Genomic DNA, 27,965 nt, shown 5'->3' on the forward strand with positions numbered 1-27,965 from the left:
CAATACTTTCTAAAAGTGGCAATTGCATCCCAACTTCTTAACACAAATACTATTTTCCCTCGTTTATCTGTTAACCGTAATTAGTTAACTAAGATTTTTAATTAAATATGAAAGGAATTTTTAATCTTATAAAAAAAATTATTTGGCTTGCTTTTTTCAAATATGACATCGTTTTGCATGGGTATATTTGTCATTTAAAAATCTTGGGAAGTAATCTTATTTTAAAAAACCATCTTCGATAACTTTTCAAATTTTCATACAAGATTATTTATTTTATAAAGGCCCAATGACTATTTCCAGCTTAATATATAGTGAAATCTCAAATTCTCATCCTCCAACTTTTAAAAACTCAAACACCCACCCATAACCAAATTTTCGTTAAAAATTTCAGTTAAAATTAGGGATAAAACTAGTATTTACTAAAAAATTAAAGTTTTATCACATTTTCCTCTCTTATATTTAAAAACTTATATTTCCCCTCAACGCAAAGTTTGAAAAGTGACTAAAACTCCCTAGGGTTTGTTTCTCTTTCTTCGACGTTGATTTCTCCTTCCTTGATCGTCGGTCGTCCTCTCTTCCCCCCTTATCTCTCCTTTCGTCTCTCTCCTTTGCCTTTCCAATCGTCTTCGATGGGAGACAAGACAAAATCAGATGAAGATGACTAGTCTTTGTCTGAGTTTTGTCTTCGTCTTAGGCCAAAAACAACTAAAGAGACAAGGGAGAGAGATCGGAGGAGAGATAAGGGGGCAAGTGAGGACGGTCGACAGTCGAGGAAGGAGAAATCGATGTCGGAGGAAGAGGAATAAACCCTAGAGGGTTTTGGCCACTTTTCAAACTTTGGGTTGGAGAAAATTATAAGGTTTTAAATATGAGAGAGAAAAATATGATAAAACTTTAATTTTTTTAGTAAATAACAGTTATACCCCTAACTTTAATTGAAATTTTTAACATAAATTTGATTGTGGGTGAGTGTTTAAGTTTTAAAAAATTGGAGGATGAAAGGTTAGTATTTCACTATACTTCGGGTGAAAAATAGTCCTTTTGCCTTTTATGAATCACAGTAGGGTACATTTTTTCAAACAAAATAATATATTAAAATATGATTAGATAAATTAATATAAAAAATTTCTTATAGGTAAATAAATAACGGTGAATGATATATCCTTATCATGATGTTGTTACGTTACTTTGTATGAATTATTAAACTTTTTATAAATATAATATTACTCATATAATATAATCAACTCGAAAATTAATTATTTTTTAAATTTTCACACCACGAACATCATGTCATTACATATTTATAATATTCAATGCATCATATTTTTTTCATTTCAATGCCATTTAAGGCAATATCTCATCATTGAAGTAAATTTTGTAAGGAATAGTATTATTGTTTCGTTTGTAAAAGAAGTAAATGCCCATAAAATAATTTTAATAAATTAGCAAATAATATCAATTTTTTATCAAAAAATTTATGCCTTTTAGAAAATTGTAATTCGTGACAGAAGTTGACAAAATTAGTAAAGTATTATAATTTATAAAAGAAAAATCTGAATTTTAATATATATTATATTTATAAAATTTTGATTTATATTATATTTATAAATAAAAAATTGTCAGGAAAAAGAGTTTAAAAAAAAGGCAAAACAATAGATATGAACAGAATCAATAACCGTAATCCATCTACCGGCACTTAAATGTTTTGTTGACTGCTTGGCAGGCAGGCTTTCCTCTAGTGTCAGGCTTTGAAGAAGCACGGCATTGACGTTGGAGTTTAGTGTCCATTTTCATGGGGTCAAAAGATTACTTTCCATTCAAGTTTTGATGTATTCGTAAAATCAGATTCACGTGGTTTAAAAAATTTAAAATCTCATCCATATGTTTAAAATCTCAGTTAAAATTAGAGATGAAATCGTTATTTAACAAAAAAAATTTAAACAACTAAAATTTTATTTATTTACCCCTTCTAGTTTAAAATCTCACAATTTCTCTCACATAAAGTTTGAAAAATAAACATTTTCTCCCTAGGGTTTGCAAACCGCCTCCAGAGACAATAAAGTGTCATCGTCTTTGACCACGTTGGTTTTTCCTCTCGACTTATCTCTTCCTACTAATCAAATCTCAACCATCAGTGAAACTAATTTCCTTAAATGAAAACAATATCATATTCGTCAAAGTATCTACGTCTTGGACGAAAATGATTTCGTCTTTGACATCGAAGGTCTCAGATGGCCACGTTGTCTTCATCTAAGACCTTCAACGATCATTTTCGTCTGAGACAAAGACACTCCGATGAAGATAATTTCATCTTCGTCAGAGGAAATCAGTTTCGTGATGGTTGAGATTTGATTAACAGGGAGAGATAAGTCAAGGGGGAGAGCCAACGTGACCAGAGATAGTTGTCTCCGATGATAGTTTGCAAACTCTAAGGGGAAATGTTGATTTTTCAAACTTTAAGTGATAAGAATTGTGAGATTTTTAAACTGAGGGAGGTAAACGTGACAAAACTTTAGTTTTTAAATTTTTTTTGTTAAATAATAATTTTACCTCTAACCCTATATGAGATTTTAAATAAATAGATAAGATTTTAAAATTTTTAAACTCCATAAATATAACTTTAAGAATACATCAAAACTTGGGTGTAAAGTAGTCCTTTGACCCCGTGAAAATGGACACTCTTCGTTTACTTCAATTGTTAAAAAAAGTAAATGCCCATACAGTAATTTTTATAAATTAGCAAATATGGTATGACAATATCTATTCTTATAAAAAAATTTAGACTTTTAAAAAATTATAATTTATCACTCAAGTTAATAAAATTAGTAGAATATTATAATTTATAAAAAAAAAAATTAATTTTAATTTTTATTATATTTATAAAATTTTGATTTATACCATGTTTATAAATAAATAATCGCCATGGAAAAGAGTTTAAAAAGGTTGGCAAAACAATAGATATGAACATAATCAATAACTTAATTGGTAAAAGCGGCGAGCCATAGTCGATCTAACAGCGCTTAAATGTCTTGTTGATTGCTTGGCAGGAAGGCTTTCCTCTAGTGTCAGGGATTGAAGAAGCACGGCGTTGACGTTGGACTTTTAATGAAGAACAGGTAAACGTCGTTTATGGCCGCACAGGTGTCCATTTTCATGGGGCAAAGCTTTACTTCCCACCAAAGTTTTGATGTTTTGGTAAAATTACGTCCACAAGGTTTAAAAAATTTAAAATTTTATCTATTCATTTAAAATCTCAATTAGGACTAGAGATAAAATAATTATTCAATAAAAAAATTTAAAAACTAAAGTTTTATTCATTTTCTCCCTCATTTTGAAAATCTCATAATTTTTCATATCTAAAATTTGAAAAATCAATATTTTTTCTCTAAGGTTTGTAAACTGTTATCAAAGACGACTATCTCTGATCGCATTGGCTCTTTCTCTTGGCTTATCTTTTCTTATCGATCAAATTTCAACCACTGGTGAAACCAATTTCCTTCGACGAAGATGAAATCATCTACGTCGAAGAGGAAGCGACCATCGAAGGTCTTAGACAAAGACAATATGGTCGTCTAAGACCTTCAACGATCGTCTTTATCTTAAAAAAAGATAAAAATCATCTTCATCGGAGGAAATCAATTTCACTGATGGTTAGGATTCGATTGGTAGGAAGAGTTAAGTTAAGAGAGAGAGCTAACACAGCTGGAGATAGCGAAGTTCGCAGTCTCTGACGATGGTTTGCATACTCTAGGGGGCAATGTTGATTTTTCAATCTTTGGGTGAGAGAATTGTGAGATTTTCAAACTGAGGGAGGCAATGCAATAAAATTTTAGTTTTTTAAATTTTTTTGTTAAATGATGATTTTATTCTTAACCCAAATTGAGATTTTAAACAGATAGGTGAAACTTTAAGTTTTTCAAACCCCGCAGATATAACTTTGAAAATGTATCAAAACTTGAATGGGAATTAGTCATTTGGCCTTTTCATGGAGGACCAATCTCCATCAAGTTAGCCTTCTTATTTTCAACATTATAGACCTTCAAATTTGGAAAAAAAAAAAAAAATCAACCATTAGTCATTTGGCCTTTTCATGGAGGACCAATCTCCATCAAGTTAGCCTTCTTATTTTCAATCTTATAGACTCTAAAATTTGGAAAAAAAAAAAAATCAACCATTAGACACTGATGTTTGATTTTTATGTTCAAATTTTTAGAATGTTTGTGATTTAAAAATATATACTGAATTTATTTTATTTCAAAGCTTCTTTGATGTGGTGTTAAATAACCAGGGAAAGTATTCTAAAAAACCCCATAAAGTATAACATCACCTATTGTTCCTAAAATACTTTTGATCCTCTGTTATTTGCCCTTTTTTTTTTGTTAAATTTAATAGAAAAGGGGTATAAGAGTAAAAAGTGACCTAAAATATTTGCATATAAGATTTTCTTAAGTTAAAGGAAAGGCCAAACGACTATTTCCCACCCAAGGTATGCTGTAATGACGAGTTTCCACCCTTTAACTATGGAAACACCAAACACCCACCCATGGCCGGTTAGATTTAACCAAACCCTAACGGTGGTAAATTTAATTACATTTCCCCCCCTAAAAGTTTAAAAACTAACATTTTTTCCCTAAGCTAAGTTTGAAAATATTGCATTTCCCCCCCTAGGGTTTATTTCCAAACCCTTCCAATTTCCAAACCTTTTCCGTCGCTTTCTCTGGCGCCATCACCGTCTTCCCCTCCCGACGGTTTCTCTTCCACCGACGGCGCCTCTCAACTCGACCTCAACGTATCCGACGCAGAGATAAGCCGTCTGGGAAGAGAAATCGTCTTCCCAGACGACGAAGACGAGATCGATCGATCTCGTCTTCGTCGTCTGGGAAGACGATTGTCTTCCCAGATGAAGACGACTCGTCTTCCAGAGGACGACGAGTCGTCTCGTCGTCTCGTCTTCGTCTGGGAAGACGTCGTCTTCCCAGACGACGACGACGATTGGGAAGACGAAGAACTTCGTCTTCCCCGACGAAGTTCTTCGTCTTCCACAGCTTCTCCGACTCCGATTGGAAGTCCAAATGGGAGGAAAGAGTTCTCTGGAAGGTGAGGATGCTTCGGGAGGGAGAGACCGTCGACAGTGGAGCCGGAGACCGTCGGCAATGCTTCGGGAGGGTGAAACTGCGATTTTTGAAAACTTAGGCTGGGGGGGAATTTTAGTTTTTAAAGTTTAGGGGGGCAAAATATATTCTATTTTAGTTTATTTTTAATATTCTAGAGAAAATGACAATTTTACCCTTGCCACCGTTAGGGTTTGGTTAAATCTAACCGACCATGGGTGGGTGTTTGGTGTTTCCATAGTTAAAGGGTGGAAACTCGTCATTACAGCATACCTTGGGTGGGAAATAGTCGTTTGGCCTAAAGGAAAACTAAAAATGAGAGTATAGAAGAAGGCTGCCCATAACACCTAAGTTGGGGTCATCTCGATTGTCTCAATCAAGCACACTCACCTACTCCCAACCAACCCTGATGGCAATATTGGGTTGTCTGTAAACGTAGTCTGAATGATAAAAAGGAGACATATCCAAATATGAGAATTTTGAGTTTAAATTTTATTAATAATATATTAAAATAAAATTCTTTATTTATCTTATGTAGGTTAGGGGGTTGAGAGGTCCTTTTCATTTTTTTCAATTACTGAAAAAAAATTATTTATTCAATTTTATTAAAGAATAATAATAAGAGCAAAATTTCTTTTTAAAGTGAATTAACTCTTTGCAAACGATAGCCTTGTAGAGTTATTGATTTCTTTGCTTGTTAATGTGAACAAAATTAACTCTTTATTCAAACTTGTGGTACAATTCAATCGTGCGGGATGGCAGTCATTTCTACAACCTACCAGTTTTCCTGACTAGCATCGACGGTCCTCTTCCTCAATCTCCCAACATCTTCTTCTCCCATTGATTGTACTCAGGACTTCTGCTCTCTCATTATGTTACATCACATCATGTATATTCGTCAAAGATGAGACATCTCAGACATCTTGGGAATTTGAATTTCTCAAATTGAAAACAACTCAACGTGAACTGAGAAACAATATTTTCTTTGTATGTTGTTGGTGGGAATACAATATCTCTTGACCGTACTACTTACCGTGATATAAAGAAAGGAGGAGAATGAAAACAACATTAGAAAAAATATTAAAAATTGAAATTGAAGAGTGATGGTGAAATTACTGTTTTTAAAAGTTATAGAGGACGACTGAATTTGAAAAATATAAAAACCTTAAGTTTGAAAATAAAAATTTTATTTTTTAAGGTTTAAAAACTTTAGATAAGTATAAAATTGTTAGTTTCTAAAATCTGGAATAGAAAAAATGACAAATTTTATATCTTTTTAATATAAACAGTAAAATAACTATTTTATCCTTATTTTTAAGAGAAAAATTTAACAAAAGTTAGACAATAAGTGAGAGTTTGGATTTGGATTCTTCAATTGTCATAAATATGATTTTGAATTTCAACTAAAACTTAAATGGAAAAGGGTCATTTTTCCCATTTTTGGAAGTAATGTTCACATCAAATACATTGCTTCAGATTTTATGCATACAAATAACTTTACAATATTGAATTTCTTTTACATGTAAAATCAATCAATGTGAACGAAATTTGATGTCAAAGATTATGTAACATAAAAAGGATTAACTAAGCAAGTGATACACAATGAATAGTTATATTATTTACATACAAATCAACCTAAAATACGAATAGAAACTCTGTTATCTGAAAACAACCAAAAAAATGATTTTTGATAATTCTAGTCGTTTCTATAATCCCTAAATACAACATTTCCATCTCCTATTATTATTGGATCATATTTAATCTCTATCTTATATCATCGGATGAGACAATCATCTCACAATCCTATTGGATAATTTAATTAATAACTTTTATTTAGATATCTAGATATAGTGCGTTAAGATATAAGTGTATTTCTTTATGTAATTATAACATTAGTTCTTCTTTTTGTCTTATAAATACTGGATTATATAAAGACAAAAGAACTATAATTTCTACAATTCAAATTATCACTCTACTAAATTTTCTCTTAAATACTAATAATATAATAATGGACATAAGTGCTTCTTTGTAGAAGACTTATGATCATTTATCGGCATGTAAAAAATAACTCATGCTATGAAGATGACAACTCTTATTGTGTAAAACATAGATCACATCAAGCAAATCAAAGTGTCAACATGCATTATGTGGATCATAACTCATGCCATGTTGGCGCCAACTCTCAATGTGGAGAACATAACTCAAGTTTGGCGATTATGGTGTCAACGTGCATTGTTCAAATCATAACTCACAGCATGTAGTTATTGTGTGGGTAGAGTTAAGCTATAATACCTCTTCTCATAGCACCATTGGTATGACTCCCTACCAAGCTTTATATAGAAGACCTCCACCTTCCTTGCCTCTCTACACTCGGGGATCTATCGCAATACACGCTTTTGACGTTCAACTTCGGTCTGGACACGATGTGTTAACAAGCAAATAACCAAGAGAGGGATGCCACTTTTCAACTGGAAGACTTAGTGACGGTACGCTTGCAATCGTATCGCCAAGTATCAGTAGCTCTTCGTTAGAATCTGAATTGAGCAAGCGGTTTTATGGTTTGTTTCATGTCTTGGCAGCAGTGAGGCCAATCGCATACAGGTTGCAATTATCCATGGAAAGCCGCATTCACCCAGTATTTCATGTGTCAACCTTGAAAGCTTACAAGGGGAGAGATGTTGCAAGTTGTCGTACACTGCCTCCTCTGAGTATTGGTAACAATCCTATGTAGTTTCCATTGGCCATTGTGGGAACTCGTACAGTAAATTGTAAAGGAACAAATCACCAACAGCTGTTGGTACACTGGGGTGATGTTGGTTTGGAAGATGCCACCTAGGAAACCTTTCATGGGACAAGGTGAGTTTCACACACAGACAATGGTAAAGAGTGGCAAATTGAGCTGGACCAAGCCGCAGTCCAAGAAAGCTTGGAGGATGCAATAGAAGATGTTGAAGTTGCGGTCGAAGAGAATGGCCTGGCCTAGTCCAAACAATGCTTAGATCCAAGCAAATGCGCGTAAAGAAGAAGCCAAATTGGTTGAGGAGCCTGCTTCCGCGTGAATATTATTTAGCTTCACACCCTTCCAATTTCGACTCGGATGTTGGCTTCGAATTCTTTAGCTCATTTGTGAGCTTCATCTTTGAAAAAAATTATGTATGAAGAAATAAGCACTTAAAAAGAATCAGTAATCCACAAATTTCAGGTGGATTTTTTAAGGTTGAAGGACTATTTCTCACCCAAGTTTTAGTTGATCTGAAAAGTATATTTACAATTTTTTTTAAATTTAAACATCTATTTATGAGTTAATTATTATTAAAATTTGTTTGTTAAAGATAAAAATAAAATCGTCATTTAAACAATAATATTTAAAAAATATAAAATTTATTATATTTTTCTCCTAGGTTTTAAAAACTAATAATTTTACTCATGCTTAAAGTTTTTTAACTTTGAGAAATCACATCTCCTCCCCCCCACCAAATCTAGAGTATTTTTTCTTCACCCTTCAAGTCACCATATTTAACATCGATGACCTCTCATTTCTACTATAAACTATTTTTGAATTTGTTTCTTTACATCACGGGCCGAATCCACTTGTTGATGACCATGATTTTCATCAAATCCAAATCAATTGTCTAGACGCGTTGTCATCCTGATAAATCGTCGTGACGTGTCATTGTTTAGATGAATCGTCTAGAAGCATCATTGTCCATACAATTCCTTTGGATTTAACAAAAATCGTCATTGTCGACAAGTGGATTTAGCTGGCGAGATAAAGAAATAGAGGTACCTATGATTTAGGGTGAAAAAGAGGAGGTCGTTGACATTGGAGGTGGTGGCTAAAAGAGTGAAGAAAAAAACCTTAGGTTTGGAGGAGAGAGGAGGAATGTGATTTTTCAAAGTTAAAAAGCTTTCGGAGGGAAAAAATATAATAAATTTTATATTTTTTAATATTAATAGTAAAATACCCTAACTGAAAATTCTAATAATAATTGATATATAAGTAGGTGTTTAAGTTTTTAAAATGTTGAAAACTTATTCCCACTCAAGTTTTGATGTTAATCCAAATTCACACTTATTAACTATTAAAAATCTAAAGATCCACCCATTGAAAACTAAAATTAGTAGAAAACTTTATTCATATTACAGAGCCAGGTGGCTTTCCACCAAATTAAGTCAAGAAAAAGTGATGGGAAAACATTTATTAATTGCAAGCACATGGAGGAAGAAATGGAGAGGGCTGACGTAAGAGAAGAAAAAATAGGTGTTAGTCAATTGTATTAGGTCAAAAAGGTAGCGATAAACTACTATATAAACCCCCCATTTTCTATCACTTGTACACACAATTTTCTCTTCTCTTCTCTTTATCCGGTTCATATATAAAAACATTCTCTCAATACTTTCTTACTTCCTTCCATCAATTCTTCATTTTTTATATTGGTTAAATTAATTTTATAACAATTCAAAAGGTTTTTAACAATAAATGTGGAAAAGCGATAAATGTTGAATAACCTAGAGACTCACCTATCAGAGGTTCAAGGTTTTTAATAATTAATGTGGGAACTTGAAAAAGCATCAAACCTTGGGCAGGAGTAAGTCCTTAGGCCTTTTTAAAAAGCTAAGAATGTGCTTTGTAGATTCGGAAAAACTTGGGTGGAACATAGTCCTTTCCTTTGGCCTTTTAAGAAAAGAAAGAAAACATTTACGACGTGGACGTGAAAGTGTGTAATCTCACTTTAAACATTTTTAAACCCAAATTGGACTAGTAGGTTGCTCTTACACTGAAACTCCACCAAAACGACACGTCATTGTGAGAAAAACGACGTGATCTAATCCCCATTCCCACCAAATCCCCCGCGCTGACTCTCTTTCATTTCTCCTCTTCTTCTTCAACCCCTTAAACCTCCAAACAAACCATTAATAAATTTCTACTCAAACAGAAAAATCATAAAATCAGACTAACAATTATCTACTCTGATTGCATTTTACTCAAATAATCTTTAAAAAATAATTTCAAAAAAGAATTGGAAGAAGATTGAAACGATGTCGTGGCTGAGGAATGCCGTGAGCAAAGCGGTGGAGGTCGGGAACAAGAACAACCTGACACGCACCGTAAGGAGCTACGCTGACTCCGTCGTTCAACAGGCCGGCCAAGCCGTCGCTGAAGGAGCCAAAATCTTGCAAGATCGAATTGTAATGTCATTTTTTTTTGTTTCGATTTTCGCTTTTGACTCTAGTTTCAATTTAGGGTTTTCGTTACTTATCTTTACCAACAATCAATTAAATTTGATCTTGTAGGGGAAATATAGACTGTACCTAGCTGGAAGCTCTTAATTGTTGCTCTTAAAGTTTTTATTAGTTTATTTAATTACCATTTTTATTTGGAGTTATTTGATGATAGTTTTATGGTTTATTTATAGTTTGACTATTAATTATTATTATTATTTTTATGATGTGTCTGATAAAGTTAGATATTCTATGTTTTGGGAACTTTAAAGTTGCCATACATGTTTCAGGAGAATTATGTTGCTATAGCTGTTGCTACTGTAATGACGCCAAAATCTGATGCCATAGTTTAAAATTTGGTGTTCCATGTTACCAAAACCATAACTGTAATCGTAGTATTCCTGGGGGAGTACCTCTGTTTGAATTTTAAATCAAGTGTGTAACTTGTTTAAGTTGTATGCTAATGAAGGGAGCACGGAGTTTCAGAAGTGTAAAGCAAACTATCAGAAGATTGGAGGAAGCTGCAATCTCATGTAGGGGCCCTGAAAGAGTAATATTGTTGAGAAGATGGTTGGTTGTGCTTAAAGAGGTTGAAAAATCATCAGGCTCTGTATCCGAGGATAAAGAAAAAGTGCATGAACCTCATGGAACTGATCAAGGAAAAGAGAGCCCAAGAAAATCAGCTATGGTGAGCTTGATTAGTTCTAAATACCTTGCATGTAAATTTTCAATTTAGCTGTACTGAAAATACAGATTTGTAATGGATTATACCATTTTGCTTTATGTTTCTTGACTTCACTTATTGGCTTATGAGGTCTGTAGTTCACTGTTATCCTTCTTCTCTTATCTCTTTAAGTTTACTTTGCTTAGTTTAAGAGATGTCAAATTCATATTGCTAGTTATGTTCCTGCCTATTTTTCAGAAAAAGTGTGTACTGGTTCTGAGTGCATGCTATTTTAAATTGCGTGTGCTGGATCTTTTTATTTAGGGAATGACCCAAACAGTGACTATTTAAATGTGATAAATACTGCAGTTGATCACTTAATTGCATTTGTCCATCCAATAATAAAGGTGCTTATTTTTTTCTGAACTTTTGGTTTTTTTTTGCTGAGGTGTAACATTGATTGAACATAGGGACCATAGGTTTGCAAATTAGAACCGAATGTTCTGGAGATGTGAATTTTTTCAATTTAATTTTTGGTGAGCCAATACTGTTATTCCATATTATTGTCCATGGCATTTTATTTTTATTTATTATCTTTATTCAATGACCTTTTTGTTGTTATGTACAGCTTCTGTATTATGACTCTGATGTTGGGGGTGAACCTTTGAACTTTCGTGATGTCTTTCTACACAGTCAGGCTCTGGAGGTCATAACATTGTCCATGGTATGCTAAAAGTCATCTGAATCATTTGCACAGACTTGAATTGGCATCTGCTTGCCACTTCTTGGATATTAGTGTGGTTCTAAATGAACTTCTACATTTTCTGGTTGTTGGGCATGAAGATTAAACATGTGTTAACTCTTTTTAATGATTCAGATTCTTGAAGCACCCAGTGATGAAGAAATTTCTTTACTGTTGGAGTTGTTTGGGTGAGTATAATTGTTATTATCATAATAATTATTTCCTAATTGTGACCTATAATGCTGATTATATGCTCACTGGACAAAATTGAAAATTTCCTATTTAATCGATGATGCTAAAAGTTTCTAAATGTTTGGCTTAGGATTAGTTGTTAGTTGTCATTAGCAGGATTTGGCGGCAATTATTTAAGTATTTATGTTCTGGAGAGTGTGATGTTCCATCAAGGCATATGTAAAAAGAGTTGTGATCCAATCATTGAAGTCAGCTCCAGTTGGAACTTTTGCCTCTTTTTTTTTTTCCCCAAACATTGATTATGTGTTTGTTTGCAGGCTCTGCCTTACTGGAGGAAAAGAAGTTCATAATGCAATAACAAGCAGTATACAGGATCTAGCTACAGCTCTCTCAAGTTACCAAGAAGAAGTATTGGTAAACCCATGAAAAAATTAATCACACTTTTATTATTTTACTCGTTTACAGGGCTCTGGAAGATCAAAAGTCAATTGTGATTATAGCTGCCTCGCCTAAGTGATTACTTTTGTGAAGATTGCTGGTTTGACCTCTCATCTTCATCTTCTTCTTTCTGGGGGTAAATTTATAGGTAAAGCGAGAGGAATTACTTCAGTTTGCACAAGGTGCCATTTCAGGGTTGAAAATTAATGCTGATATTATGAGGTGATTAAGAAATGAGGAGTTTCTTTATTCCGTTCCTTGTTCTTCCAATTATTTTTTCAATTTCCATTTCTTTGGTTTTTTGCATTTTGGTTCAAAGTCTCTGTCTGAGCACTTATATGGGTTGTAAATGTCCTGTTCTGTTATGTTTGGAGTCTCTAAAATATTCCATATTCTGTGTTTTTTCTCTGGAGGAATATGGAGTTTTTTTTGGATGAATTCTTATATATTCTTATTTGAATACAATGCTATGTTGAAATAGAGCTTGATAGATAGAGAATTATTCATGTTGACCTGGAAAAGACTGAATTAATGGGTTCTTTCTTTCCTTCTTCTGATCTGCTTTCTGGTAGAATCGATGCTGAAGCCTCTGACCTAAAGAAAAAACTTGATCGATTGAATGCTTCACTAAAACCTTCAAATGAAGCTCTTGAGCAAGCATCAACTACTATGACAACAATAGAGGTGATCTTGATTACTCATTACCAGTTTTGACTTCGATTTCTTCTTTTTTTCGGAGATGTTGTGGGGTATCAAAATACTCTGAAAAGAAAATCTGTCAGAATCAGAGTAAGTTAGTTTTCACATTTAAGGCAGACTCAGAAGTAGGACATTCATATTTGCATGATTATTTGATCTCCATGGAACTCTGGTGTAGTATATTTGATTCTTTAAATCAAGATAAAATGGAAACTAGTTTGAGGTACTTCTTATTGATATGGGTGGGTGTTTTCATGGGTGTAGGATAATCTCAACCCTTTAAGCTATAAATCATGAAACTGACCATTCTTTCTTTATTAATATTAAATAGGCTTTGAAAGAAGCACTTGCACAAGTTCGGGCTTGTTCCAGATTGGAGGGACTTTTACTTCAAAAGAAAATGTTAAGCAATGGAGACTCTGCTGAGATACATGCTCAAAAGGTATGCCTATGCTTCTTTTTTTTTCTTTTTGAGTAATTAAGGTATGCCTATACTTGCTCTTTGGTTGTTCCTTGGTAATGTTTGAATGAGCATTTCTGCCCTTGTTCCCTTTTTACTGTTTTGATTTTACTTCTATGTGTTTGTGAAGTGTTTTTTCTATGCCATATCTCCTTTGTCCCTTTTAAGGTATGAATTTGTTGACGTAGACATGAGTGGGTTAATATTAATGTGAGCAGGTTGAGAAGCTGAAGGTGTTGTCTGAATCTCTAGCTAACTCTATCGTGAAAGCTGAGAAGCGCATTTCAGATCACAGGTATTTTTTTCGTGTTTTGTTATGTCTAAATCATCATAAACTTCCACTTTCTTCCCAATTATCTTGAGTGTGAAGCAATTTAATTGAATTTTGTGGAAAGTAAATAGCATGCATTACATTCATACCTGCTGTAGTGTGATTGATAGCTTATAGTAATGTACTTTAAATTTTCAATAGGATGATAACCCTAATTTTTCCATTGTGTTCATGATGCCTCGATAAATTAATCTGGAAATATGAAAATCTATCATCTCGGTTTAGCTCATTAGTTAATTCTTTTATTACAGGCTCCTTTTCTTTTCCTTTTGGGCTTTAATTAAGGAGTCGTACATTCTTGAAATATCAGTTCTCAGTCTGATTCTAGAACAAATAAATGATTGCTTAGAGGGAATTTTGCCTGGAAAGGTTGGATTGTTTAGAAACAGAGGTGGGGTTGTGTTGAGTGTGATATGTTCTTCTCAATGAGGAGATGCTTGTGGCAAAGAAGATGGTGAATGTTGTTGTAAGATAGAGCTTCTGACTTAAATCCCTTCGGGATGCTGGCTATGTGCTTTTCAGAGTGGGTTAAACCTTCCGAATTTCTTGATGTATTTTGAGCAATTTAAGCAAATGACTGTCTTGATTATATTTGGATATCTACTTTCGGCTTATTTATATTTCACATGGAAAGGTTAGATTGGATATAAAAATAATCAGTAACAACATGTCTTACAAAAATAATCAATAAAATGGTATCCTACATGATCTCTGAAGATGTTTGGGTCTATGTCTGAATTATCTCATTAATATAGCAAGATGGTTTTGTAATAGGGGTTCATTATTTAATCTATGATTGGCAGAGTACAAAAAGAGGAAGCACTAAAAGTTCGTGTGGTCAAGGCTAGTGAAGCTAGTGAAAAAGATAAGGTAATATCCTTGCGTGTTGATGCTTTTTTGATCTTTTCTTCTCAGTAACCGCTGAACTACCTCTGCATTGTACACATGTATTATCATATGATGCATGCTTTATGGTAGGGATTTCAAATGTGTTTGTTGAAAGCTCAACTGAATAGTTGATTAGATAGTTTAATTTAAAAGGAATTTTTTTCTACAAGCTAAGTAATGGAAAGAGAAGAAAATTAATGATTTCTTTTCTTTCTTCTGGATTGCCCTCTCATTTCTGCAATCATTTAATTCTGTGGGTGTCTCTCTTCTAACTTGAACAGTTAGTTACACCATGCTTTACTCGTTTTGGTGAAGTGGCAGAGAACTGTTATGGCTGAAATCTTTTTGCCTTCAGGAAACTGATCTGAAAATTTTCTTTTGCTATACTTTCTGGTCAATTATTGTACCAAAATTTTTTGTTTTATATAAACTGTGGAGTCTCATATAAAGTGATTATGCCTATGTACTGATACTATGTGTTGTGTTCATTAAATTTTAAGTTTATTCTAGCCATTGTATGTGATTTACTATGTTAATGGGGGAAGTTGAGTTTTATTTTAATGTTTGTTTCTAGGGATTAGCAGCTGAGATTGCAGAACTTGAAAAGGAAAGAGATCATCTTGAAGCTGAACTAAAAAGGGTCTCTCTCTCTCTCTCTTCTCTCTTTGTCACTGTTATTCGTGGTTATGCAGATTATATGTTAAAGGTGCATGTTGCTTTTCAGAAAATATGAATGTGGTGCAATTGCTCATTTATTTTCTTTGTGCTCTGTTGTAAATTTACTAGTGTTGCAATATGGTACCTTTGAGATAAACGGTTTCATCTCTTGCTACCAGATTATGTTTTCTTTATCATCTGCCACATGAAATGGCTTTGTTTTACTAATTCTAGCATGAATACTGTTGTTGCAAAACCATCTGAATGATGTAAATCTTATTTAGTGTTTTCATTTAGTTGATGATTCCTGTCTACACTGAGTATGACACAGATGAAATATATGGATTTTGTAACCTACCATCTCAGTTGTAGGGGGAGTGCTCAAGTAATCGTGTAGTTCAGGAACCTTCAGTGTTGGTGAATTTGTTTACTTAGTTCATTGGTTGTGAGCAGTTAAAGATTCATCTATGTGGTGTAGGTTAATATTACTTTGGCTGCTGCTCAAGCACGCCTTCGCATTGCCAAGGAAGAGAGGGAACAATTTGATGAAGCTAACAATCAAATTGTTGAGCACTTAAGAACAAAGGTTGATACTTCTCTTGGGATTTCTTTGGAATCCTAATAAGTTAATGTTTAGAGATTATTTCACAGTATACTGTTTCTACCCCTCTTATCAGTCAAATATCCAAATCATCATTTTCTAATTTGTTTTGTGCTTTGTAGGAAGATGAGCTTTTGAAATCCATTGCTGCATGTAGGGTAGAAGCAGACGTACTCAATACATGGATTAATTTTTTGGAAGATACTTGGGTTCTCCAATGCTCTTATGCAGAAATTAAGGATAAGCAGGTCAAGTATGTACTTTGATCATATTGTCATAGTTATATAACTTGACAGGATGAACATTATGAGATATTCTCTTATTTGTTTTTGTCTGCTTTACATCACTAGCTAAAATACTTACTTTTTGGGTGATACTTACTGCTGTTTTACACTTCAAGTGATGAGTTGGACAAGCATGAGGACTGTTTTGTGAAGTTGGCCATTTCCCTACTCTCTGCTTACAAGGTATTTGATTATTTTTTTCTAAAGAAATTGCAACTACTTTTATTCTTTAACTCTCTCTCTGTCTCCCACATTTTCTTTTTTTTGTTGCAACCATGTGTATTTATGCAGAAAGAGTTGGGGCCTTCTGTTGTTCGCATTGGAAAATTTGTGGAGAACCTAAAAAATCTGAGACAGGGGTAATGACATTCTGTTTGCACCAATATGGTTCTCACATATTTATGAAGTTATTTAATTCTTTTAACCTGTTGAAGTACCTCTAGGAAGGAATCTGGGTCGGATATTGAGGATTCAAAGGAATTGAACTCTAGGAAAAATCTTGGGGAATATCGAAACTTTGAAGCCAAGGTAGAAATGTGTGTTTTCAGTCGCGTTCAAATGTGCATATAAGAGTTTGCTTTTTATCATGTTATGATTTGTTATATAGTTTGAAACAGCTTACTAGGTCTACTATCATTTCACCCTCTCAAATTAATCAATGGGTATTTCCATCATGATCATGTTGAAAGTTTTTCTTATTTTTAAGTTCTTCCATGGTTTTCTATCCTAACATATTTTGTGGTGAAATTTTGTATACTAATTTAAATAAAAAAGAATTCGGATTTATAATAATTCGAATTTATAATATATTGGCATTTTTTTCATTCTTTGCTGGTGTAGAAATTTCTGCCGGCTTTTATGTTGTCTGTGTGGATTTGTTGCTTTCTTTCAGGTCATAACCACCTTCAGTGTGGTAGATAACATGAAAGAGCAATTTTATGCTCATCGGGGAACAAATTCCAGGTCTGATTCTCTGGTTGTGTTCATTCCTTTATTTCTTATACATGGTTGTTTGCTGTATTCCATATGACTGGGATACTCACAACCCTCCCTTTTAATGATCCAGGAAAGATGATGCTAGGGTTAGAGAGCTATTTGATGATATTGAGAAGTTGCGACTGGAATTTGAATCTATTGAGAGACCAAATTTGGAATTGGAGTCTCTGATCCCAGAGGCTGATGCTCCATCCAATGAGACACCACCAGGAAGTCCTTCCAACACCCCTGCACAGGGAACCACCACTGTAAAACCTAAGCTTGATGAGCATCCTGAGAAAACTACAATCATGGCAGAGCAGGCGCTGGACCCTGAAGCGGAGTTGGCAAAGTTGGAGTCTGAGTTTGGGAAGGTTAGTCAAGACTACCCTGGAGAAGAAATTGGTGATTGGGAGTTCGATGAGCTGGAAAGGGAGTTTAAATCAGGAGGTTCAGCAGCAAGCAAATAGCCCAAATTTGCTCGGTCAAATTAGTGATCCTTAATATACCAAAGCATGCATAAAGATGCTATAAATTTGTATCTGACCTCTCCAAAAGCTGCATTTTAGATTACAGGCTTTTATTTAACTTCTATGTAACAGTCGATGAAATGTTGATTTATTGATTCTTCTGTAAATTCTCAAAGTTGAATGCTGTAATGTGGAGTTGATGAAACAAATGAATGAAAGTGCTTTACATGGATGCAGATGCTAAATCTTTACGGTTTGGTTGACTTTTCTTTTGTTTCAATCACAGTTTGTTTGAGTGAAAAACCAACATTTCTTTGCTTGGAAGTGGAGGATGAGTTGCTGATGTCAAAGGGGACCCTCATGCTTCCTTGCAAAGGAATGAAGGAACCAAGTACAGAATTTGTGGTTCAGATTTTGGTAAATGTCTGGTGATTGTGAATCCAAGGGGAAACTGTCAAAGACTTAATGAAGTGGTTTCCTCTTCTGGAAGTTGGAGTTTGTTTTATCTTTAAAAAGAGCATCATCATTGTGCGGTGGCTCTTATGCATTCAACACAAGGGTACAGAAACTAGTGGCCTGGGAGCCTCCAATCTATAATCTCTTATAAAGGCAGCTTCCTGAAAAATGACTTGCCAAAAGGTATTTGCTCTAAGCTGTTTCTCAGTTGTTGCATTATCTACTTGTCAATTGCTGGTGGGCTTCCCGGCAAAGTCGCCCGAAATTTTTCTTACTTTATTGATTCTTCAACTAATGGTAGAACTTAATGCACTCTGATCCTGTGGGTGGTGGGCCATTAGATTGAAACATTTATGGTTATCCTTTGCCCGTAGGGCAAAATCTTAATCCAAAATCTCATTTTAGGAAAAATCCAAGATAAAACAGAAGTGGTCATTGGTGGTTTCAAACTAATAATATTATGTGCATAAATAATAAATATAAAATTATATATAAATAATAATATATTATTATATAATTAAATATTATTTTATTTTTTATTTAAATAATATAATCATAATGATATATCATTATTTCTATATAAATTTATATTTATTATTTGTATATATAATTTTATTAGTTTAAAAAATAACAAAACTGCTTAACAAGGATTATAATTATTAATGAAACCGTATACACAAAGAAAATATATAATTTTATATACATATAATGATATATCATTATTTGATTAAATATTATTTTATCTCTAATTTAAAACTATCTAATTATATGATAATATATTATTATTTATATATAAAATTATACACATTATTTTAACACATAATACTCCTCTAAGATTATTCACCAACATAAAACAGACGAAGGGTGAGTGAAGATTACAATTAATTATTCACGATACATTAAATTAATGAGTTTGAAGTATATATGTTTGTGTGAACATGTGGGTTTAGTCAAAATTAAGAAGAATATAGGTAATCACAGTGATAGAGTATGTTCTATCTACTTCTCATTGGTCAATTGTGTTCAGAAACTTCAGTAGCTTTCTTTACCCTCCTCACTCAATTGCAGAGAACAATATTTTATATTTCATTCTTAAGCTATGTTTCCAAGAGATGAAACTCATAACATTCCTAGTTTAATAATCCGAAGCTTATGGGTTATTTAACCAGTCTTATTTTAACATTTTTAAGTGTCAAACTCAACATTTTTTATATATTTTATTAATATGAGATTTATTTAGAGGTGTCACAAAACTCATACTTACCTGAAATTGGGATCATGCATGGCAATACACATGAACATGGCAAAAAATACTTGTTAGAAGAAACAGAGTTGGATGTGTTTTCTTATGCTTGTTTCAGAAAACTAAGCTATTTTGGGTTTTTGAATTAGTGATTCTAAAAGAAGGAAGAGAATCAACAACTTGAAATTTTATAAACAAAGGGAGTGTAAGTATCCAGCTTTGTAGACATTCCATCCACAATTCCCTTAAACCCACCAAGAAATGTTGGAGCATGTGTTGTTTCCAAATGAAATCAACAAGAATCAGAAAAGAAACAACTAAAGATGGACTCCATATTCATCAGTTTAATCGAGACAATCGCAATAAACAAATCATCTAAAGATAGTTTTTAAAAAAAAAAAAACCAGAAATCCAGTGTTTAATCAGTTTAGAGATGATAATCAAACCATATTAATGATGATGGTAATGAAGTTTCATCACAATTCTTCATTGATTAGTATCAAAATTAATCAAGGGATTTGTTCTGGTCCCAACAAATAATCAAGTCTTAATGATGTATAGTGAATGATAACCTTCCAAAATTGTTCATCAAGAAAGAAAAAGAAGGGCTGGGCTGGTACAATCTAATAATTTGTTACAAGAAAAACAATGAAAAATGAACCACAAAAATTCTAAGTCTAAAAAAAAATTCTGAAATGGGACAATGCTGGGCCATTTGGATAAAATTCCCATATCGTAATGTATTTTGTATTAATAAAATTATGTATATACACTTTTACGAAGATAAATAAGTACACACATGATAACACATCATGTGATGGGATATTGAGATAAGTTTGAATTAATAATAAAATAACACATAATTATATGATGACATATTATTCTCATATATATATATATATATATATATATATATATATATATATATATATATATATATATATATATATATATATATACATATACACACACATACCCATTTACCTAAAGCATGTACATATAACATTGCACATTTTATATTAGGAAACATTCAACATTCTGACAATAACACTTTCCTGTAAGGGTGATCTTCCCTTCATATCTTTCATCACAAACCTCCATAGAGGAGAATCATCATCTTATCTTCTCAACACTGAGTTTTTGAAATGGCTGTAAGCCTTTCATCTTATGAAAATGCAGATGATGATTACATTGACATGGAAGTGAGCTCATACTGCAATTTCTTTAGCAACTCCGTGGCCATGAACTCTCCTCCTCATCCGAGGGAGTTTGAGTTCCAAATGTCTTCAGCTTGTCTTGAGAGGGAGCCTTCAACTTCTCCTGCTGATGAGCTTTTTTACAAAGGAAAACTCCTTCCTCTTCACCTTCCGCCGCGTCTGCAAATGGTTGAAAAACTCCTGGAGAACACCAAAGTTGCATTTGATCAAGATTTATATAACACTCCTTTGGCAACTGCCCTCACCACACCAACTACAGCTAGTACCCCATTTGAGTCCTGCAATATTTCCCCCTCTGACTCTTGCCAAGTTGGTAGAGAGCTGAATCTGAACGAGTACTTCTTCGAGTACTCAGATGAAGTTAGTGGTTTTATTGGCGAAAATCAGGAGAAGTCCTGGACTAAAATGCTGAAGCTGATCAAACATTCTACAATTGGTTCAAAGTTGAAGGCCTCCAGGGCTTATTTCAAGTCTTTGTTTAGTAGATCTGGTTGCTCCAATGAGTCCTGTACGGCTGCCAGATCAGTTTCAAGTGAAGGACGAGTTTCAAAGGCTGATGAGTGTTTAAATAACTATGTGAATGTGGCAAAGAAAACTCCATCCGGTGTTCTAAGGAGAAGAACTGAAAAAGAGAAGATTACTGAAGATACTGCAAATTGCCATAGGAGATCATTCTCAATGGTAATCAAGCAACAGTCGACAAACAAGTCCTCATCCTCTTCATCGTCATCTGGCTCTTCTTCGTCTTCAAGCTCTAACGACTCTACCCGGTTCAATAGGCTCCAGTTTCTCAAGAGAAGTAGCAGCAGTGCTCATTCAGAGCTTGAGAATTCTATTCAGGGAGCAATTGCCCATTGCAAACAGTCTCAGCAGCTATTCTGTTCCAGAAAGACTTTAAGTGAAGTAAGGTCTCATTCATTTTCAACTACCATGATTACAGTTTGTAATGATCATTAAGGACCAAAACTTTGCAGGGGCTAAAGTTTAAAATCTTTTACTTAAGCACTCCAATTGCCCATATGCTTTGATTCAGGGGACAAAAAAAACTATCCATAATGCCCCGGAATTTTAGACCTCATCATCCTGTAGACGTTTCTGAAAATGCCCAATAAAAGTTCTTTTTCTTTTACAAGCATAATGAGTGCTTATGAATAAAAGGACATTCTAAAAGTGACTTAAACTTTCAAATCAACCATTTTAATGGCGAAAATTCAATTGTTTGCCTCCTAAAGAAACAAAGGGACACTTCTATGTCATAAATGGTTAAAAATTAGGAAAATTTTTCTTGGATCAAACATGTAAAACGTTTTTTTTTTTTAAAACTAAACATGAATGAACCAGGGCCCTCTGGTAAATGCACATTTGCACTATTGAATCAAGAAATAACATAATGTGTAATATGAAATCTTCAAATGCAGACAAGAAGCCTTTCAGGTGGCTGCTTTATCTTTATATTAGATTTTGGTAGTGGGTGTCACTCAACCTTAAAACTAAGTAACAATGTCTGTCAGATTTTTGACAGGATTAGAAACCATATAAAAAGAAGAAAAGAACGTAGTTAAAAAGGCTGATTTGATTGTTGTTAAGCACTTAGGAAGAACTCATAAACATATAACAAAAAAAGCACCATTTTATCCCACCCAACTTCCATGGATGACTCATTCGAATACCAGATGGAATACCCAATTGCAATCTCAATACTTGGAATTTTCAAGTGAACCCAGAATTTTGTATAGTAAAACTAAATTAGGTTCAAAGTTATCAGTTTGTTTGATGCTCTTTTTGGCTTGCCATAGATGATCTAATGTAGATAAAAATGTGAGACAATTATTATATTTATCTCTCCCGGGGCTATGTCCATTTTAGTCTAGATCATACAGTTTAAATTACTAGGATAGACGCTCTGATTTTGATATACATCACCTCAAGGAAGGATGCAATAGAAAATTCACTCATACACATAAGGACAGATTAGATAATTCACTCGTTTTTGCATAAAGATATTAAAATAAAATTATATGTATCTATTTTAAATACACAAATAGATACACACTTGATATGTGTTATTATATAATTAACTAATTTTAAATTAATAATAAACTAATATTCAATTATATAATAATACATATAAATATATATTTATTTGTTTAAAATAGATATGTATAATATTACTCAAAATGTTATTCCATGCTAAAGATTGGATGAGTGATTGCTAGTTGGAGTAGGGCTGGACTCGAGCCGAGCCAACTTGACCTCGAGCTCGGCTCGGCTAGATCGAGCTCGAGCCGAGCTCGATCTGGCTCAGGTTGGCTCAGTAGATTTTTTTAAAAAAATTTTTATACAAAAAGACGTCGTTTTGATCCATATATATACACAAAACGATATCGTTTTGATATGAAAAACGAACTGAATCGAACCATAAACGAGCCGAGCCGAACTCGAGTCGGCCATAAATAGACCGAACCGAGCCCGAGCTGGCTAGTGCTTGAAAAGTGATGTAACTTGATTTGGGCCAAAACTCATATGGATTGAAGAGCCTGATTGGTTGGGTTTTATAATTGTTAAGGGGTCTATTCAAACATAACTAACAACTCATATCTTATATCCATTGTTGTATGTTAGAATTTTAGAATTTTCTAATGGGTTCCTTCATTCAAATTGATTAAAATAAATATCATTAGCCAAATGGATTCCATATCATCACCATCATTTTGTGGGGTTCTTTTCTTTTCTTTTTTCCCAAAGAAGAAAAAGATCACTGTCTACTTGATACCCTTACCAAATTTCAATTATTCCATTTGCAAACTTTATGTAGTTACCCATGAGCCTAAATCATGCCTTATCGTTTAATTTATGCATTTTTTTGTCTGCCTTCCACGGATTATAATTAGATTGGTTCTTAATAATATATAGGATTCGGATCAACATTGATAGTTTTCAAGTGGAAGAGCATATAATTTTTTCTCCAATTATTGTCTCAATTCATATGTACAGCCGTCTTGGTGGAGCCATTTTGCTTGTGAATTATTACATCTTTCATGTTCATTCTTCAGGCCACATGAAAGGACTGGAGCCCAAACCGGTCAGTTTTGCAGTCAATGAAGCAGTGTCTTCTGTATTTTTTGAAAAATCCACCTCCAGAGGCCACCCATTTATCAAATTTGCTACTTTCCATTAGACAATAGGAGTACTGCAGGAAATTTGTCACAACAATTGCATACGATTACTGTGCATGTAGTTTCTGAAACCATTAATCAAATTACAAATATTCATTTCACAGCAATTCCAGGCGCGCAACTCCGAGGATCAGCTTCATCTGATGTACTATTTGATAGTGGTAGCGAAAATGGAAACAGATATAGAAGCACAATATTATTATCAATAATGCATCACAATTCAGCAACAAGACAACAACCGCGACCAACTTCCTTGTTTCTCCACCTGGGAATGTATAGCTTTCCTGTATGAATATACATAATGCTAAGGCAACGTCCCACATTTCTCGTTTATCGGCTAAAGGAAGTGGCAACATCAGCAGTTCTGAGTTTGCCATTCTGTCAGAAAGGAATGCAGGGAATAGAGAAGGCACACTGAAAAATTGGCCAGATCAGAAATATTATGATTAATATTAACTTCTACAATTTTAAGCAAGTGATGTCTGAACACCTTTTTCATACTAGTTTGATTGCATCTATTCTCTACTACCATAAATGTTCTCAAATGGTACAAGTCCACATTCAGAGAGCATAAATTCGATCAATTTCAGAATTGGAGAAGTCGGAGTGCGGCCATGAGCTGGATCCACTTCTCATTCTCGCAGATTTCTTCCTTAATCGATTCCTCTTAGATTTCACTACATAATAAGTCATGGTGCCAAGAACCCCAGCCATTATCAATCCCCCGACGGCTGTCACCAAAATGGCTGCCCATTCATGTCGCCGACCAACAACTATGTATGAAGAGGCCATAAATGCCACCGAGGTGCAAACAGAAGCCAACCACATCAACTTGTTGATCACCTCCACCACCCGTTTCTCTGCTTTCGTCTCACCTCTAACTAGAGTGATTTGGACAACGACAACAGCCAAAGATGTGAAGAGTGCAAGTGCATTGAAAATAAAAAAGATCTTGAAAGAGGCACGGTGAACCACTACAGCCATTCCATCATTATCATCCCCACCAGGCACAGTAAATATAGCTGCAAAAGCAACCGTGGCAAATAATACAGCCACCACAGTCACTGAATTAGTGGCATTGTTGATCCCTTCCCGATGGAGCTTCCTGAGCTCTTTAGAAATATTACTAACATTTTTGTTGGTTCTTCTAGTTTGTTCTAACTGAGTGTGAACATCTTTCTTGATCTGAGTCACAGTTTTCCTCAACTCATCCCTAGGCTGATTCAGTTCATTAGCTCTGACAGCACCATAGCGAGAAAGGCAGTCCTTTATTTCTGAGGCTTCTTCAGATAGGGGAAGCTCTTCAGCAATGTCAAGAGCTGTTTTGTGGTCTCTGGTTAGTGCATTAACATTGGTGTCAGGAAGGGATAACAGCTCACTCACGATCTGCAAGGAAAACAGGAGGTTCAATAAGAAAGGTAGTTTGTATATAAATTGCCAGGGATGCTTCCATATATTAATGGATTCATGGACGAGACTGACACAAAATAACAGTGTTCTTGCACACATCGTACATCTGCCAGAAAAAGTTCTAGTCACACAAATCCAATTCAACACATTCAGGTGAAAAAAACAAATTTAATCCCTTTAGCCAATTAATTCAGTTATATGTACTCATAAACTCTAATTTCAAGTTACATCATGCTCTATTAAATAGACATGACAATTATAAAACATTCAATGGGATGCAGAAAATGGACCTCTGCAAGAACAAAATCTAAAGATAAGCATGCTGCATCAACTATAGGCACCACTTCTAGTTTATAAGAAAGAAAAAACATATATATACCTCTACTCGCTTTTTTCTGGTGGCTACATGTAATGCAGTGTTACCAAACTTGTCTGGAAGCATTACAATAGCAGCATCAGCCTCAAGAAGCAGTTTCACCACCTCACAGCTCTGCCCTTTTACAGCCATGTGAAGTGCAGTCTGTCCTTTCTTATCGGTCCTTCGTGCCAATTGTGCATCTTTGCTGAGTAATGCTCTCACTACTTCTACATGGCCTGGTCTGGCAGCTAGATGCAATGCATTTTTCCCATTGGATCTAGCTATCTCTAATAAGCTGCTATCCTTTGACAGCAATTCATTGACTACAGTTGCATGTCCTCTTGTAGCTGCAGATATAAGCGGCGTTGCATTTGATGGGCCAAACGTTCGGCTTAAGCTGGGATCATGATCTAGTAACACTTGGACAATTGCTGCAATAAAAAAGAATAATTATTAGTTTGAAGCCCCAGTCATGTAGGAAGATTTTTGCAACCAGTAATGTTTCTCACAAATGTAGAGAAAAACCATCACCTCAGTCCTTGAAAAAGAACAAATCATAATCTAAACTCCAATGGTAGAGGACAGTAGAAAGCCACCTTCGCACATTTTCTTATCTTTAATTATAATCTGATCTCCATAATGAGTAAATATAACAACTCATAACTTTGAATTGTGCTATAGCAATTAGCAACCTCTCCATTAATAATTGTATTTAAAGAGATATCTGCTATGAATTTTCATAACAGAACAACAAACTCTCCTCCATCAACCATTAAGCCACTCATTATAACTGACAAGCAAATAACTGTTTAAAGTTTACAAAATGAAAACCAGCTACCACCTTGTCATTTAGGTTACTAAACTCCTTATGACGAAATAAAAGCTCAAGGCACAATTAAACCTTTCAACCTTATGCTATTTTAGAATACTCAAACTTGCCATGATAAAGTAAAAACATGGAATAAACAGAATTACCATGATGCCCTTGGATCGCAGCAATATGCAAAGGGTCAAGCATGGACTTATTCTTCCTTGTAAGACCCTCTTTGGTCGAATACTTCAACAACTCCTTCACAACTTCTATATGCCCCTTCTCAGCAGCTGTAAATAGTGCAGTTTCCCCCAGCTCATTCACCTCATTCACAACTGACGCCCTTATCTCCGCAACTTCTGCATCAAAATCAGCCCCACTTAAGGTCCCCACAATTTGGGAATCTATGTCGGCAAGGATCTGTTTAACTGCCCCTAAATCTCCACGCTGAGCCGCCAAATGCAGCTCAGTGTCATTGTGACGACCTGTTACTTGTTTCACATACTTCTTTTTTCCTGCTTGGTCTATGCGTTTCCCTGAGTTGGACAGGACCAAAGCTGGTGCTGTTGCTGAAGAAGGTGAAGGGGATGGCGAAGGTGTAGGTGATGGCGTCTGTGAAGGCTCCCAAAGAGAGTTTTGACTCAACTGAGGAGTCACTTGTCCTTTTTCAAGATCTCTCCCAGCTTCTGAAAACAATCATCACAATTGATTTAAAAAAAAAAAAAAAAACGAAAGTAACTACTCGAGTTTGTTAATATCAAGGACTATAGTTTAATTTCAATAAACTATATATATACACTTTGAATATACAAAATGGATATCCAAATGATATACTATCATGTAATTAGATATATTTAAATTAAGAATAAAATAACGTCCAATCACATAATAACATATCATTTATGTATTCATTTTATGTACTCAAAATGTGTACATATAGCATTACTCATTTAATTTTGCTCAAGTTATTGTTCTCTTTAACCATGAAACTCAGAAAATTTCCTAACCCAAAAACACAAAGTTGAACTGGAGATAGATAACCACACAATCAATCAACCTCTAGGCTTCTTTAGCTCAAAATTAATCGATCATATATTCTCACAAGCACTAAACTTTTTTTATGGCTCCAATCAAGATAAGATCAATCAACTGGACAAACGAGAGAACCAAACATCCAAGAATCTAATTAAAGAAAATCCCTCCCTCGAACTATTTGCAGCAGAAAAAATTAAATTCTAGATCAAAAAGTTAAATTATAATATTTAGTTATATTATTTCAGCCAGATTCACGTTAAACTACAATCAGTATATGTAAAAGAATCTTTTAAAATTAAAAAACAGAAATTAATTTATGGGCATCGGGTCTTTACCTTCTTCAATAGATGAGGTCATGGTTGAGCACTGAAACGAAACGAAAAACAAAAAGAAAAGTTACAAGAGAAAGAGAGCCGGAAAGAGGAAGAATGAAGAAACAGGAGAGAGAAGGAAAGTGGGAGGAAGGAGGGGTGGTGGAAATTGAGTTGAGTGATGACAACTGATAAGACTGATGGCCAAAGGCG

The 27,965-nt window shown here is 34.2% G+C and overlaps 3 protein-coding genes across 4 annotated transcripts; 2 read left to right on the top strand and 1 right to left on the bottom strand.

The window, feature by feature from the left end:
* The first annotated feature begins 9,899 nt into the window (after positions 1-9,899).
* LOC123227974 lies at positions 9,900-17,971 on the top strand. Of its 2 annotated transcripts, none has more exons than XM_044653146.1 (18): positions 9,900-10,301; positions 10,804-11,022; positions 11,627-11,722; positions 11,876-11,928; positions 12,250-12,346; positions 12,519-12,592; positions 12,943-13,054; positions 13,401-13,511; positions 13,748-13,824; positions 14,664-14,730; positions 15,323-15,388; positions 15,884-15,991; positions 16,129-16,259; positions 16,407-16,473; positions 16,582-16,649; positions 16,725-16,818; positions 17,183-17,253; positions 17,357-17,971. In XM_044653146.1, exons 1-18 carry the CDS (start codon positions 10,152-10,154, stop codon positions 17,733-17,735), a joined length of 2,040 nt encoding a protein of 679 aa, XP_044509081.1. In that variant the 5' UTR covers positions 9,900-10,151; the 3' UTR covers positions 17,736-17,971. The 2 variants fall into 2 exon arrangements, with proteins under 2 accessions (XP_044509081.1, XP_044509082.1); XM_044653147.1 differs by having other exon boundaries at positions 9,902-10,301; positions 16,734-16,818.
* Positions 17,972-20,438: 2,467 nt separating this feature from the next.
* On the top strand, positions 20,439-21,653 carry LOC123228300 (probable membrane-associated kinase regulator 4). Its single transcript, XM_044653650.1, has one exon. The coding sequence runs from the start codon at positions 20,580-20,582 to the stop codon at positions 21,606-21,608; it is 1,029 nt and encodes a 342-aa protein (XP_044509585.1). The 5' UTR covers positions 20,439-20,579; the 3' UTR covers positions 21,609-21,653.
* Positions 21,654-24,249: 2,596 nt separating this feature from the next.
* Positions 24,250-27,965, bottom strand: LOC123227983 (ankyrin repeat-containing protein ITN1-like). Its single transcript, XM_044653154.1, has 4 exons — positions 27,777-27,965; positions 26,571-27,092; positions 25,617-26,026; positions 24,250-25,213 (listed from the first exon to the last, which is right to left on the bottom strand). The coding sequence occupies exons 1-4, from the start codon at positions 27,796-27,798 to the stop codon at positions 24,389-24,391; spliced, it is 1,779 nt and encodes a 592-aa protein (XP_044509089.1). The 5' UTR covers positions 27,799-27,965; the 3' UTR covers positions 24,250-24,388.

Source organism: Mangifera indica, chromosome 10 (genome assembly GCF_011075055.1).
Source record: "Mangifera indica cultivar Alphonso chromosome 10, CATAS_Mindica_2.1, whole genome shotgun sequence".
Taxonomy (NCBI): domain Eukaryota; kingdom Viridiplantae; phylum Streptophyta; class Magnoliopsida; order Sapindales; family Anacardiaceae; genus Mangifera; species Mangifera indica.